Genomic DNA, 14,827 nt, shown 5'->3' on the forward strand with positions numbered 1-14,827 from the left:
TTAGTTATCCCTTTAGAAGTGTGTCACATTTCCCCACCCCCCTAGTTTTACCTTTACAAGACCATAAGAAAGTCACTTTATTTGCATATACAAGCTTTCTGTTAAGTGCATTTAGCCTGACTTCTAAGGTAAACCCAACCAAAATGTGCAGTTGTAACATCTGCGTCTATTTCTGTTAGTCCTCCCTGGTAAATGTTGAGCATACCAGAAGATTTCAGCCAAAGTCTAAGAAAGTGCAAATTTTTGCAGTACTTCCAGTCCCTCTGCAAAGGGGTGGGGGGCTTTTTTTGTGTGCAAGCGTGGGTGAGTTGGGCAAGGAAGGACACGATGGTACAAGACCCAGTCAAAAAATGATTGTACGCAAAGGCCAAGTGAACTGTTGTACTCCAGCTTATTTGGCTGGTGCTGAAAGAAGACCATGGCAGATGAAACTAGTGGTCAGCCACGTGTACCATTTACTATTGCTCGTAAGGTGGAATCAGAGCTGCAGGGTGTAAGCTGGAGTGGCTGTGGGCAGTGGGTTATAGGTGCTTATCCTGTCCCTGCACCAGTGTGAAAATTCCTGGTTTTTTTTTTCTACCATTCATCTTTGAACCACTAGTGCTGCTGATAGAACCTTCTGTTTTGGCTCTGATTCTGAGAAACTTTCAGGAGATCCAAATTGCTTCGTTCAATGACAGCTAGGGCTAGCAGAGTTATGGCAGAGAGTACGTGAGAAGGAATTGCTTGACAGAGCTGCTAAGAGGAGCTCTTTCTGGTGTGGAAGTGGGAAGAGCTCACTCTTGTTTTATCTTTATCTTCTTCAGAGCAAGTTTGTGCTTCTGCTCTTGAAAGCCTCCTGGGAGGAAGAACAGTGTGTTAACAAAAGCTTATTTCTGTCTTTTTTTTTTAATATATTTTTTTTAAGAGGTCTTGCTGTACAACTATTTTATACATTTCAGATAATTGAAAAATACCAATTTAAGTAACCCTTGCATTGTTTTATCACTGTGCAATTATTACCTTGAACTCCATAATTGCAGTCCTACCTTGTGGTTTAAAACTGTACAAGGCAGCAGAGTTCCTCAGACTTACTCATCTATAATTCTGTGTACTGCTGAACTCTTCCTCAGAAAAATTCTTCACATCATCAGTCTTTTGTGAATACTCTTCCACCTGTATGAATGGGGATCTATTCCAGGTGGCATTTCTGTATTTTACTCATAATCCCTGTATTCAAATGCCATGATCGTGTTTGAATTGCTGCTGTAATGATTTTCCTTCTGGTGAGGGACTGTAATTCTAAGATTTTTGTCTTCCATTACATTTTTTTCCTTTATACCTGTCATGTGACAAATTTTGCTTCTTTCTTGTCTATAAAATTTAATTAGACAAACAAGTGTAAAGACAAGGGAGACTTCTAAGTTAATCTTACTTTCAAAAGGATGTGAGATTGGATTTTTTTTTTTCAGGCTGAGTCTTTGAAAATTTAGGTTTCAAAGGTGGGTTTTGGAGCTCTGGCGATTCGAGTATATTTCCTTCTACCTACTAGAAGTAGTTAGTCAGTTGTTAAAACTGTATTGCCTGTTACAACATAGGCTTACTCAACAAGCAAACCGAAGATGCTTCCTGGGGTTTGAAATCAAGGCATGTGTTATGGTAAGCCACTCTAATACAGTATTTAGAGAATACATTGGTAAGGAGAGTTCAAAATCCTGTATCTCTTTAGTTTATTACGGTACATGCTGTTAATTACTCAGGGAACTTTATTTCTGTGTTATATTGAGAAATTATGAATAATCTTCATCTACTTTCCAATAATCCACCCGTTCTTTTCTTCAAATTTCCTCACCAAAATATTCCTCACCAAAATATAAAATGCTGATTTACCGAAGCAGCTCATATACCAAGAGTTCTGGGTAATGAGTAACACAGATTTAGTGTCATGTTCAGTCAGTGTAATTACAAGCTGTTCTTGCTAGCGATACCAAAATTTGTCAAAGAACTGCTGTTAAAACACTACAGTTAAAAAAAAAAAAAGTCTAGAGCTTTAATATTTATGAGCCAATATTCAAACTGAGGTCATGCTCACATGCTCAGTGTTAATGCCCTACGAGTGTTAGTGGTAAGTGGTGATCAATCTTCTTTTCCTCTTCTTTTTTTTCCCCCTTCTCCCCATTGCTCTCCATGAGATACTTCTGCTTCTGTGAAATTTAAGGCAACACTGAACACTTAAACAACATTAGGATTACAGATTACAGTCGTGGTTGGGGTTTTCATAGATAGTATAGTGAACAAAAATACAGCTGTAGAATTGGAATTGTCATTTACAAAATCATTTAAATAAAAAGGGGGTGAGGGAGAACGGGGCTGTTGACCTCAGAAATCAACATCGGTTACTTCTACAAAAGATCTAGATATATTGTCTCAAAAATAGTTGCCACTTTATTTTAGGAAACACATAGGGCCAACTAGTCAATGTGGTGATTCGTACTCATGAATTTCCAGTTTCCTTGTGTAATGTTTCTCTAAACAGATTAGTCATAGGAAAAAGTGTGTATTTCTGTGAGCCTTTCGCATTCTAAACCATGCATTTAATTTCCAAGTGTAAATGATGCAGTTATGACCTAAAATTTGCTCGAGTCTGGATGCTGTTGAACTGGCCTTCAGCTGGGAAATGCGTATGAGGAATCCTAACTGACAGCTTGAAACTGTATTTATTAAAATTTATCTTAAAAGCCAAAAACAAATAACGTTTTGTCCAGTTTTTAAAAATAAAGTATTTTATTTTTCTTTGTTCTTTCGCTTTATGTCTGTTTAGAGCTTAAGTTTCAAGAGAATCTGAAAACCTATGTGGCTGCTTTGTCTGTTTTAGGCATAATACATGTTGAATGATATTTCTTGAAGTGTAGGGTTTGGGTTTTTTTTAACTTTAGGCTATGATAATCTAAATGTTTCCAGACTTGCTTTCAAATGGAAGTACATTTTGTTCGCTTATAGTACTATAGACCCTCTCAGAATGCATACGTATTACACCTTTATGGCTGAAAATCCAAGGTTTGTAGCTAATATGAGTACAGAGTTTCACATTGTGTTGTGCCACTTGACAAATGCAGTCTTATCACATAAGGAATACAAATTGAATTGCTGGAAAAAAAATTAAGATTCATAGGTAGACTTTTTGTCATCTTGATTTACTAATCAGTCTCTTAATATTGAACATGCTGGGCTGCTTATCTACTAAATTACTGAACTATGTCCACATTCAGGAACCTATGTGCCTTTTGGACTAGTTTATTTTCTAAATTGAATGCTTAGCTAGAAGAACCACCTTCAGAAGAACTTGGTATTAATTAGTTTTACAGCTTGGAAGGACGTGGTGGTCTTCTGAATAGCTGCTGCATCCTAAGCAGTTTTGTCCCTGGAGACTTACCTGTACTAGCATTAAAACCAGACAAAAACCGTAAAACCCAAACAAGCCTTCCATTATCACTCTACCAAAAGTATATCTCCTTTAATAATAATTCCAAGAAGGAACAGTAATAGTGTCAATTTCCTGCAAGACACTGAAATAGTAAGGTATTTCATGGATGGGTTGCAAGTTGCAGCCCACATGAGTTTAAAAGATGGTTTGTATGATAATGGAAAGACTCCCATAGCTTTGTACCTAAACAGAAAGGTCACTGATGTTGTTGTATCATTGTACTTGGGTCAAATGTTCCGCAGTTTTTCCAGCTCCAACAGAATGCTAGTGCTTTTTATCCATAGCTAAGTAAGTGCCCCTTAGTAAGGCTACTCTAGACATCTGATGTCTCCTCTGTTTCACTGACTTATCCCTTTGTGAATTAGAAGTTATGTTTTCCCAATATTTCAGTAATATTTCCTGAGAAGTGTAAAAAGGAAATGTAAGTATCTGGGGAAGAACTCCTCTCAGTAATACTTGAAATAGCTCCTTGCAGTTATTTCTTTATTATGCAGTTGCAGTGCTGTATCACTTAGGTGAAAGAAAAAGAATAATCCAGGATGGCTGCATGTGCCCTGTACCTTCTGCTAATTTGGTTTAATCTTTCACAGTAAAGTTAGACTTTGACTTAACTGATGAAAATCAATCCATGCTATTACACACAACCTTGTTTTCTGTTGAAGTCTTAAAATCCCAGGTTTGTGTCACTAGCTTATTAAAAAAAAAAGTTTTACTTGTGTCTAAATGCATTTGTTTTTATCTCAGAGTAGCTATTTAATATTTATTGGTTTGCTTACATTTTTGGAATTGGGTGCACTTATACTTCAAATTGATATCGAAGTTTGTGAACATTTTGTCATCTCATTTGAAATGGCATGGGTTTTATTTTTTGCTATGACTGATCTGATAACCATGGCATGGGTTTTATTTTTTGCTATGAGTGATCTGATAACCACTAGTTTTTGGACTTCTTAAAACTTTTTAATTTTCTTATCAAATACATATTAGGGAACACTTGAAATGCTGCATAGCTGCTCTTTTTCATCAAATACATTAGAAAATCTGCAAGTTCTTAAATTAAAAATAGCACAAACCAGGGCTTGTTAAACATACTGAAAGCATTAAAAATGACTGAACTTAAGGCAAAGATTGTGTCTGAACAAAGAATCCTGTCTCTGTTGAGGTCAATGAGAATTTTACTCTAGACTTCAGGAGAAGTTGCATATGCAGTGATATATGCAAATGTATGTATTGTTTTCAAATAGTTAATAGTTTAAAATGGAAACATTTATAAAACATTTCATAACAAAGTCATATAATTTTTCATTACAGCAAAAAGCTTGCTTGTTTATTGATGTACATGATTGGTATATGTTGATGTATTGATATTTTAAATATCAATATATATTATGCAAATCATTCTCATCATTCTTCCTCATCTGAAAGTAGCTGTTTTGCTTTCAGGCATCAGATTCAATTATTGTACTAAAATGGAAGTCCCAAGTGAAGCCTTAAATTGGTTTCTGCTTTCACAGCAATATACAGCACAATGCATTGTTGAATCACCACACACCTCTCAATAATTCAGATCAGTTGTCAGACTTTTATCTTCCATTTCAGAAAGCAGAAATAATGGTGATTTATGGGCTTTGGCCTCAAACTGCAATAGTTGTATAACTTCAACGAAGTCCTGAAATTCTGTAATGCGTGTACATGACCTGTGCTGTAAAGTACTCTTGGACATTGCAAGACTTAATCTGAGGTTAGCGGTAATTGAAGGAAATTGGATTTACGTTCATTTCTGCCAGTTAGTGACTGTTGCTTGTATATCATGGTGATACATTGGCACAAGGAGTGGTGTTCTTATAAAACCCATTTCAAGTCAGTTTGGTGCATGAGCAGTTAAACCCCACCATCAGCGTGGTCTGTACTCTTTCATGTGTATAAAAGTCATGGTAGTGTAGTTACACCAGGTATACAACATGTGAGGTGAATCTGTAGTCCTTTTAGCCTTGAGCTCAAATTGATATAAAATAACACACAGAAAGCATTTGTCATATTAGAGACAAATTTCATGGTCTTGTGCTTTCTGTAGTGTGTTTGTCTATAGAAAATTCATGCAGTATAAGAAAGCAAACAGTGAAACCACTGTTGTCTTAGGTCTAAGAGACCTGCAGGCTTAAGAAGAAAAAGCGGGAAGAATTAATTCTGCCACTGAAGCCAAGAACAAATTCTTGGTGGTTAGAAGCAATGTGTGTCAAACTATGGTATTGACATGTTAGCTGTTCAAAAATGAATGCAATACTACCAAATTATTCATTACCATTTGTTTGTTCATGCTATTTCTTATGGGGCAGCCAAGCATCATTCAGCTAGGCTGTGAGGAAAAGTATTGCAAGGAATTAGAATGCTAGGTGTACATAGCATGTGGGGAGAAAGTTCTTGCTTGTTCTGGAAGTTAGGAGTGTACTGCAAGAGAATAAAGTGAAGCAACTATGAAGGACAGTGTCAATTCCCACATTTAGAGACATTTTACTATTTTTATACTTATTTTAGGACACAGTTATGGTATTGGAACACTTACGTAATTGAAGTTTTGCTAATTGCAGTTGATGAATCAGTTGTGGGTTTTTTGGTGGTGTGTTTTGCTTTTTTTGTTTGTTTGGTTTTTGGGTTTTTTTTTTCCCCTGTCATACCCTTTTTCTCAACAAGAAGTGACTGTATAGTTAGGTCAGTGTCAGCCAAGATGTAAACTGAGGATATACCATGGAAATATTGCTGTGTGCTTAACTTCCCCTTTCACCTAAAGATCTGCTGCTGACATCAGCACTTACTTTACATGGTGGCAGCAGCAGAGAGAGGATAGAAAGTGGATAAATGGCTTTGGTAGCCTAATGTAGATCTATTTCCATGTTCTAGGAGCAGAAAGAACTGGGATTTGTGGCCAGCAGATGCTCTTTTGCCTCTGCTGTGGCTCTCTTAAACCTCTGCTTGTTATCCAAATCCCATTTGTCTGATTGAAGCACTAGATGCTCGTTTGACTCCTAGCCACCATTTGCTTAATATATCAGTCCTGCTCTTCCACCATGCTCTGTTCCCTGAAATGTCATTGTCTTGCTGCCACAGCAGAGGTTTATTTTTGTGTGGGGTTTTGGTTTGGTTTTTTTTGGTGTGTGGGGTTTGTTTTCTTTTCCCTTTTTCAGTTGTTTTTTTGTTTTTTTTTTTTTTAACTTCTCCTTTCTCCACATACGTGAAGAGCCTTGGCCCAGCTCTTGTTGTTCTTGTGGATCAGTGTGTGAATGTTTATTTTTATCTGCCTGTCAGAAATCAAGGGGTGTCCGGAGGGCACTCTTCATCATATGGATTAGTTTTAGGTCGTCCTGTGGGAGACAAGAGTTGAACTCAAATCATCCTTATGGGTCCCTTCCAAGTCAAGATATTCTGTGATCTAAATTCCAGAGGATGCATTGTTCTATTACATGCAATAGCGCAGCAATCCTAAAGTGACAAGCTTCAATATGCATTTAAAAAGACATGATTTACTATGATTTTTTTAATAAGGAGTAAATCTTGTTACTAGATGTTGCTCTTAATTACAGTTAATCTAAGACATGAAAATGGTCACAAGTATACCCAGTTGTATTAACTTTCATTTCACTGTCCTGTGTTAAGCATTAGTCAAGGATGTAACAAGACATAGTCTCACTTCATTTAGATTATACAATACTATTTGTATCTTGCATGCAGTTAAGTAAAATGCAACTAAAAATCAAAGCTTTTTGTTTGTTTGTTTTAGGGTATATGGGTCAAGACGGCCATTTTGGATCATGTGAGAACAAGTACTGCGGCTTGGGTAGGCACTGCGTTGTGAATGGGGAGACTGGCCAAGCTGAGTGTGTGTGCATGGAGCACTGCAAACCACATTACAAGCCTGTGTGCGGTTCTGACGGAGAATTCTATGAAAACCATTGCGAAGTGCACAGGGCTGCTTGTCTAAAAAAGCAAAAGGTCACCATTATACACAACGAAGATTGCTTCTTCAAAGGTAAGCTCATCTGAACAATACCTGGAATATTGCTATCAGAATGTGTTTTCAAGCAGCTCAGTTAAAGCGCTGTAGAGGCTTCACTGAGTGTACAGTGAATAAATGACTTGGTAAACAGAAAGTATCTTTCTCCAGAGATGTCTTACGGATTTCTTTTTCTTTTCCCCCTTTTTACCTGTAGTTAGTGCTCTGGGCAGTCACCCCTTTTTAACCTGAACAATCCAGTTGTCTCTTGGAAGTTGATCCACAGCAGTTTGTCTTACAAATGTGGCTCTGTTGACCTCCTTCATCTGAATGTACTTACAGTCCTATAGCCCAAAGGATATTAGTCTCTGTTACATGAAAACTGGATTCAGATTTCAGAGGGGTTTTCTAAGGCTGCAGGTCCTGTGCTTGTGTCTACCTGAAGTTGGTAGACCAGCAGTTTGTTGATGGCTAAATGGGTCTTCCTTGCTTTGAATTTGAACAATGAAGAGTTTACTTGTGTGTTTACCAAAGCATGCAAGTTTAGCTACTTTTTAATCTTCTGAATGCTGAGACGCCAGCCTGAATGCTGGGAGATACACCTTCTGTTAAGCATCTTATACTGAAGATGTCAGCAATTGCCACTTGCTCTTTTTTTTTAATGTACTTTGAGCACACCTTGCAGGTTTCTGGAACTCTGCCAATACAGACCTTGATGAAGTGTGTTTGGGTACTTTGACAGATTTGCAGCATGTTTGTACTGGTTAAAAGTGGCAGATGACTTTGGGGGCGGTGGTGGGGAGGAAATGTTTTTAAATAAGGGCATTTTTAGTGAGTCTACCTCAGGGTTGAATTAATTCATAATCTTTTTTGACTGTTCTATTTTTGTTAACATTATGTAGTGGATATAGTTGCATTCTCAGTCGTAGCAACTAATAGCTACTACCACCATGGAAAGAAGTCTACTGAAATATTTGCATTAAATGAAATTCACTTTTGTAGGGAATATTCATTTAAATTACAATATTCCACTTAAATTTTAATCTGAATTTTCAGGATTGTATTCTCATATAAGGTTGTTCAAATGGAACTAATTAAAAAAAAAAATCAAAGTTGAATTTTTCACTACATTAATGGTTGAGAAATTGTCCTTTAAATGAAAAGTTGGTGGCCTTTTAATCAAATCTAAATATTCCAGGTCATGTACAAATACTGGTATCTTTATTATTATGAAGGATTTTCTGGTAAAAAGAGATGCTGGTGGGGGGGGGGGGGGAGAGAAGCACAGGGAACCCATCAAAAAAACTGCACCTTTTCTCAAGAACTTAAGAAAAAAATATAATGCACCCACAACTGGAATTTGTTCAAAACTAAGTGTGGACCCTATATAAAATTGATATATGATCACAATATATAGTCTTTAGGTAGTGTAATTGAGGTAGTGAAAAATTAAAATTTGATTTTAGGAGTACAGTATATGGGGCTTGTGCAACAACAACAAAACATGACTGCTTCTGTCTCATGTCTTAACAATCACAATCTCTTTTTAAAACTTTTTTTGATGTTGCAGTACTCTGATAGAACAAATGACAGTAGCAAACACTAAAATATTTAAATTTATGGGCCTAATTTCAGTTCTTCATTGTGCTGTGTACAATACAAATAAATTTAGAGCATGTTTGTGGAAGACTCTACTGTTTCTTTTTCTGAGGGGTGGAAATGTAGTTAGATTTATTTACTGAAATGGAAAGTGAGACCGTATTTTAGCTAGAACCCCATCACTATGAGTGCTGTCAGAACAGCATTGCCACATGTCCTCCTTGTTAGCTTAGCTGGCATCCTCCAGCACAAGTGATTGATGTCATGTCAATGAGCTGCTTCTGAGACCAGAAAGATCAAATAAAGATCTTAAGTTCAGAAAACAAATATCAAGAGCATTTCATTTAGTCTTTCACAGAACTCATTATTAAAGGCTAATCCGAACTGAGGTGGGGAAGGTGGGGAAAGAGGTTTGGTATGCCTACAATAATCTGTTACATGATATGGTAGTCACCGATAACAATGACTATATGATGATAGCAATTAAATACTGATTTCTGGTGTATTGCTGATCTGGTGGGGTTTTTGTTTGTTTGTTTGTTTTCTTTTATCTGTTGTAAGCTTTATATTTATCTCTATAAAGATCATGCTTTGGGTTTTTTGGCTCTTGAATCCCCATACAGGGGATTTTTCTTCTGGGGGAAGCTGGAAGAATATTTCTTCATGGATAAATTTTAGGTTTTAGACATTATGTGATATTGAGCTCAAATCAGAGAAGCTGAGAAATACACTATATTTAAAGGAGTAAGATTGCCTACCAGAAAACTCTTCAGTATGCTGTATCTGAAGAATAAAATTTTATAAGCAAATGTTCCATATACCTGATTAACATTACAGTAGCAGCTAAATAGCTGTAATTATTGAAATAATACATCTTGTAATGGAATGATTTATAATTTATCTCAAATATCATGAGGTCTACTTAGTGATTTGAAAATTGCCCTTTAAACACTTATGTGATCAGTGGAGCTAAAGGATCAACTTGCTAAATGGAACTGATCTTTGGTTTATATGTGGAAACTCCATTAATATCATTGAGAAAAGTGTGTGTTGCCCAAGCTCAGTGTGAAACAGCACAGACAAAAAGCATAAAATCCTTTACAAAGAGCCAGGTCTGAAACATTTGATAAATGCGTTTTAAGGCAGTGAAAGCTACCTGTGTCAAAACTGTACTCTCCTGATATGCTGCTTTTCTAAGCTAAAACTTCAGGTTCTTGTCCTTTACCTGCCTTTTATGTAGATTATTTAGCACTAAACCTGTTAGTTGCATTATTCTTGCTTTCAGTCCCATTGTAGGCTGAAAGGTGGTGCAAGTAAGCTTGGAACAGTTAATAAATGAATTGTTCTTCCCATTCCTGTGATTGACACGGGCACACCCAGATTCACTGGACTCACTCTTTTTGCATCATCACTAGCTACCTTTATTTCCTCATACCGAATGAAATAATATCTCCCAAATATGTGCAAAATACAGGCATAAAACAGTAATTGAAGTGCAAAGTTTTAAGTATCTCTTTCCTGATGATTGGGCTATTATGCAAATTGTACATTTTTGACATGGATCAGGATAATAGTCATCCTAAATTAGAAGTTACCTTTTCTTCACTCTTACTGCAATTTTTCTATCACTGTTTATTGGTATTTCGTTATGTCTTGCGTTGGACACTGAATGATTTTTCCTACTGCTTTGGTTAGATGTTGGCTGTGACCCTTTGAGTTACTCAATAAGCTGTCTCAATTTCTTCTAGTATAGAGGCAAAATGTATTCTGCAGAGAAGTTTGTTACTTTTAGATCCATAGAAAAGAGAATTACATTGGAAGTGCTTTCTATACCAGTCCGTTGGTTTCCACCTGTGTCTTGGGACTGGATGTTAGTGAATTTAAGTTCCACAGTCCCTTTCAGAGGTGCTCTCAGGACTTATCTGTCTAAAAATGTTTTCAGATATTTAAGATTATTCTAAGAATGTAAAAGACCGCTTTAGGAAATGCTCTGTCATCTGAGGAACTTTCTGTCTAAGAATTATCTCAAATTATTCTTTTCAACTGCTAGGAGAAGGAAGGAATGGGGAAGCTGGCTGGCTGCTAGCAGCTAAGTACTTGTGGCTTTACTAGTTTTTAATTCCTGAAAAGAATACAGGAGAAGATGTCCTGCTTTCAAGAAATGAGAAAGCAAAAGAAAGGAAATAATGGAGTGAAGGTAAGGAACAAGGATTCCAAGGAGAAAAAAAGAGATAAGTAAGTTCCAGGATGGTGAGTTCAGTGGTAGGAAGAGGAGGGAATGAACTAAAGGAAATATTGCTGACAGAAATCAAAGTTAAAAGCTTAGATTGTTCATTAGATTGACAGTCTGAGCTGGGAAGTCTGCTGTGTTGATGCCATCTTGCTTTGGCACCGCTTTTGTTGGCTTGCTGACTACATAGTTCTCTGGCTAGGTGGCCTCTGCATGCTTTCTGCTTCCAGTGTCCTGGCTGTTCTCAAGCCGTAGATTCTGTGTTGCAGAGCAACGTATTGTTTTACACGAGAAAAGAAATCCAACCATGTCACTAATGCTGTGCTTGATACTTCTGTATAACCCGTTTATGGTTGTCAGTAGTCATAGTTTTAACAAGCCCCAGAGGGTGGCAATTCAAATGGACTGTAATTCCTTTACTTGGTACCTCCAGCACTATCTTCATTCTGGGAAGTGGCACTGTGAAATTAATGGCTTTGTGCTGAGTTTAAAAGTCTGGAAGCATTATTATTCTTTGTCTTGTAAAAAGTTCAGTTGGACTTTTTTGTGGGACAGCGTACTCAGTGGAGTATGCCCCACATTGAATGTCAAATAAGCTTCAGATATATTCATTTGTGTATTCATTTCAGTTATTTTCCTAAATTCAGGCCAGTAAATCTAAATAAGACTAAAACTTCCCCATGACAAAATTAATTTTACATTTTTTTTTTTTACCCTGAGCTGCTTCTACATTTTACATTAAATCATTTCTATACAGTGATATACCAAATCATTATTACAAACTACAATTTACTAGAAATCCTCAGGAATGTAACACATACTTCTATGTACTATGAATTTTATGGACTATTTCTGGAATGAAAGTTACTTCAAATGTAAGCGTTTTACTTATAGGTTACTGCCATAGTATCTGTGTGATATTATTTTATTTCTCTTCCTGGTTTTGCTTCACTTTTCATTTGGTGAATCTTTTAATCTGTTAAACAGTCTGTGAGCTTAAGATTTGTTAGTACTTTTGCGAAAATGGCTGGATTTCTGAAGACTGCTATAATGTTTGCTTTTCAGTCTGTTCCCAACAGAGAAAGTAGAAACTTAGGTAAGAAAGTTTGCTGCTGATACAAAGTTGTTCAGGGCAATGAGGATAAGAGCTGACTGAACACAATCAAAAGGGGTATGGGCAAACTGGAAAAAGTTCAGAAGATGCCGGCGAGAGTGATGGTAAGTACTAATTGGCTTATGAGGGATATGAAGGAGACTTACAGAATCATCCAGGCATGCTGAGGGTGTATATGAGTAGACAGCTTTGTATTCCAATAATAGAACTTAAAATCAGCAAATAAGCTTTGGTGTTTGTTTTATACACAGCAGTTCTCATGAGTAAAAGCAACATAGGATTTCACAAGCAGACTTTGCAAATCCTAGGAGGGAAAGGCTGTAGGCTTTTTCTTTTGAAAGAAGCCTGAAGTGAGTTGAAATCATAGAATTATAGAATAGCTAGGGTTGGAAAGGACCTTAAGATCATCTAGTTCCAACCCCCCTGCTAAATCCTAACAGTAGCCCCACAGAAAAGATATAGAACACCAGTTTTAGCCTCTCCAGTGACAGGATTAGTTTGAAGATTTTTTGGGGGTTTGGTTTGGTTATTTTTGTGTGTGTGATTTGTGCCTTAGGTGTATGTGGTCTTAGACTGGTTCCTAAAATATTGAAGCATTCATTTAGAAGCACAAACATTTATTTAATCTCATTTGATGTTCATATACTTCTAAAGCAAGCAGGTAAATCGCTGTTACCGATTTCTCTTGAGGATATATTTAATCTGGTCTTAAATCTTGAACACTCATCATTAATGTTTATTAATGTTGATCATTAGGCAGTCTTTCAAAATAAGTTTAGGATATGTTAGTCTGAATTACATTCTGGTGCAGTATTTTCATTGCAAAATCATTTTTTTTCTGAAGATGTCTGTGCTTTTTTCCTCTGGTTTTCTTTATTGAAGTTCTCAAAACCATAATTATTGTACTCTACATGAAAACTTGAATTGCTGCAGATAGCATACACCCTTACGGTGGCTGCTAATAAACTGTCAAGCTTCAACTATCACTCCAGATGTATATTCACCATAAACTTGATTGTTAAAAGAAATATGAAAATTCTTTCAGAACTCTATAACAAGACTAGGAAGTAAGAAAGATTCTGCTTAATCTTAAAACATGTTTGATAGAGCATGGGAATTATTTGACAAATCTAGGAATTCAGCCCACAGTCTGCATATGTTCACTTTAGTGCAACACTTAAAATTAATTTCTTAAGTATGACTTAATGCAGGTATTGTATACGTTTTTAACTGTTAACATTAGTAATTACACATTGACAAGAGTGTTAAGGTAGGTTTATATTCTGCTTCTTTCAGCACTTTGTTGGAAAGAGATGCTCTAACCAATGGAAAACTGGTTCTTTTTATTACCCTTTGAAACCATGACCTAGCTTTTAGCGCTGTTTCTCTTGTCTGCTGTCCCCACATGATTCATTTTCTTAAATTGCATTGCTCACAAGATTTGGAAGACCGCCATTTTTCCTCAAACATCTGTGGGAGATTTGTCACAAACATCACTCTTAAATTGCCCACAATTGTCTTAAATTATGCAAACTAACAGGTGCAAGGCCTACGTATTTAATACTGGCTACTGAATCTTCAAGAGTAAAGTTGAGTGCAAGATACTTATGAGAACATTCATAGGAGGTTTGATTTAAAAACTAAACTTTCAACATACCCTGCATTAGTTGCTGTTGATGATGTTGTACTGCTTCGGAGCTAAAGCCAAGAACTCTACTCTCTTCCTCCTCCTTTGAATTAAATTCATACTTCTAAAATGCAGGATGGGGCAATGACAAACCTCAAACAGATTATAAATATAACGGGTTTTCTTGACTGGCTAAAGACATACTGCAAAGACATCTCATTTTTAGTAGCTGGAACAGTCCCAATCTTTGTATATAAATTCCTTCAACACTGGAATAAATGTGTTAATAAGCTCTAACCTATTATGTGTTCTGCATTCATATAGTGATGAGGAATTGGTGTTCTCTGGTTAATCGCTGTACAAAACTTAATGAAGTCTAAAATTGCTTCTAGGGGCATCACTTCTGTTTGTTACCACGCAAAGAAATGGCTCTATGGACATCATGGATTTTCACTAGTAGAAGAATTTGAATTTTAAATTCTTTTTTTCTGCTTCCAGTAACAATGTTGAATCTGCTCAGAGAAGCTGCATTTACATTGAAAGCTGCATTCTAAAGTCTCTTATCAAGTCACTGAATCAGACAGAAACATTTTAAATGCAGATGTAATTACCCAGGTTGTCTGTTTTCTTAGTGTACAGAGCAACTTATTGCCTGTTTGTGATAGTATACTTTACTTAGAAAATGTATGAGCTTCAGGAATTTGAATGAAGCTACATTTAGTGTTTGATGTTTTGTTGAGGTTTTTTGTGTCGTTGTCCGTGTCCTGTCCCATCTCCTTCTCCCCTCTTCTCCAAGTAAATTGGAA

At 36.4% G+C, this 14,827-nt stretch overlaps 1 protein-coding gene across 1 annotated transcript in view; it reads left to right on the forward strand.

The window, feature by feature from the left end:
- The window catches only part of LOC104402019 (follistatin-related protein 5-like), a gene marked incomplete at its 3' end in the record, with an annotated part of 190,619 nt that overhangs the window by 56,252 nt on the left and 119,540 nt on the right, over nt 1-14,827 (forward strand). The window contains exon 3 of the mRNA XM_010009784.1: nt 7,239-7,487. Within this exon, the coding sequence (XP_010008086.1) occupies nt 7,239-7,487 (249 nt within the window). The remainder of the gene's footprint in view (nt 1-7,238; nt 7,488-14,827) is intronic.

The sequence above is a fragment of the Nestor notabilis genome, unplaced genomic scaffold (genome assembly GCF_000696875.1).
Source record: "Nestor notabilis isolate BGI_N333 unplaced genomic scaffold, ASM69687v1 scaffold2862, whole genome shotgun sequence".
Taxonomy (NCBI): Eukaryota; Metazoa; Chordata; class Aves; order Psittaciformes; family Psittacidae; genus Nestor; species Nestor notabilis.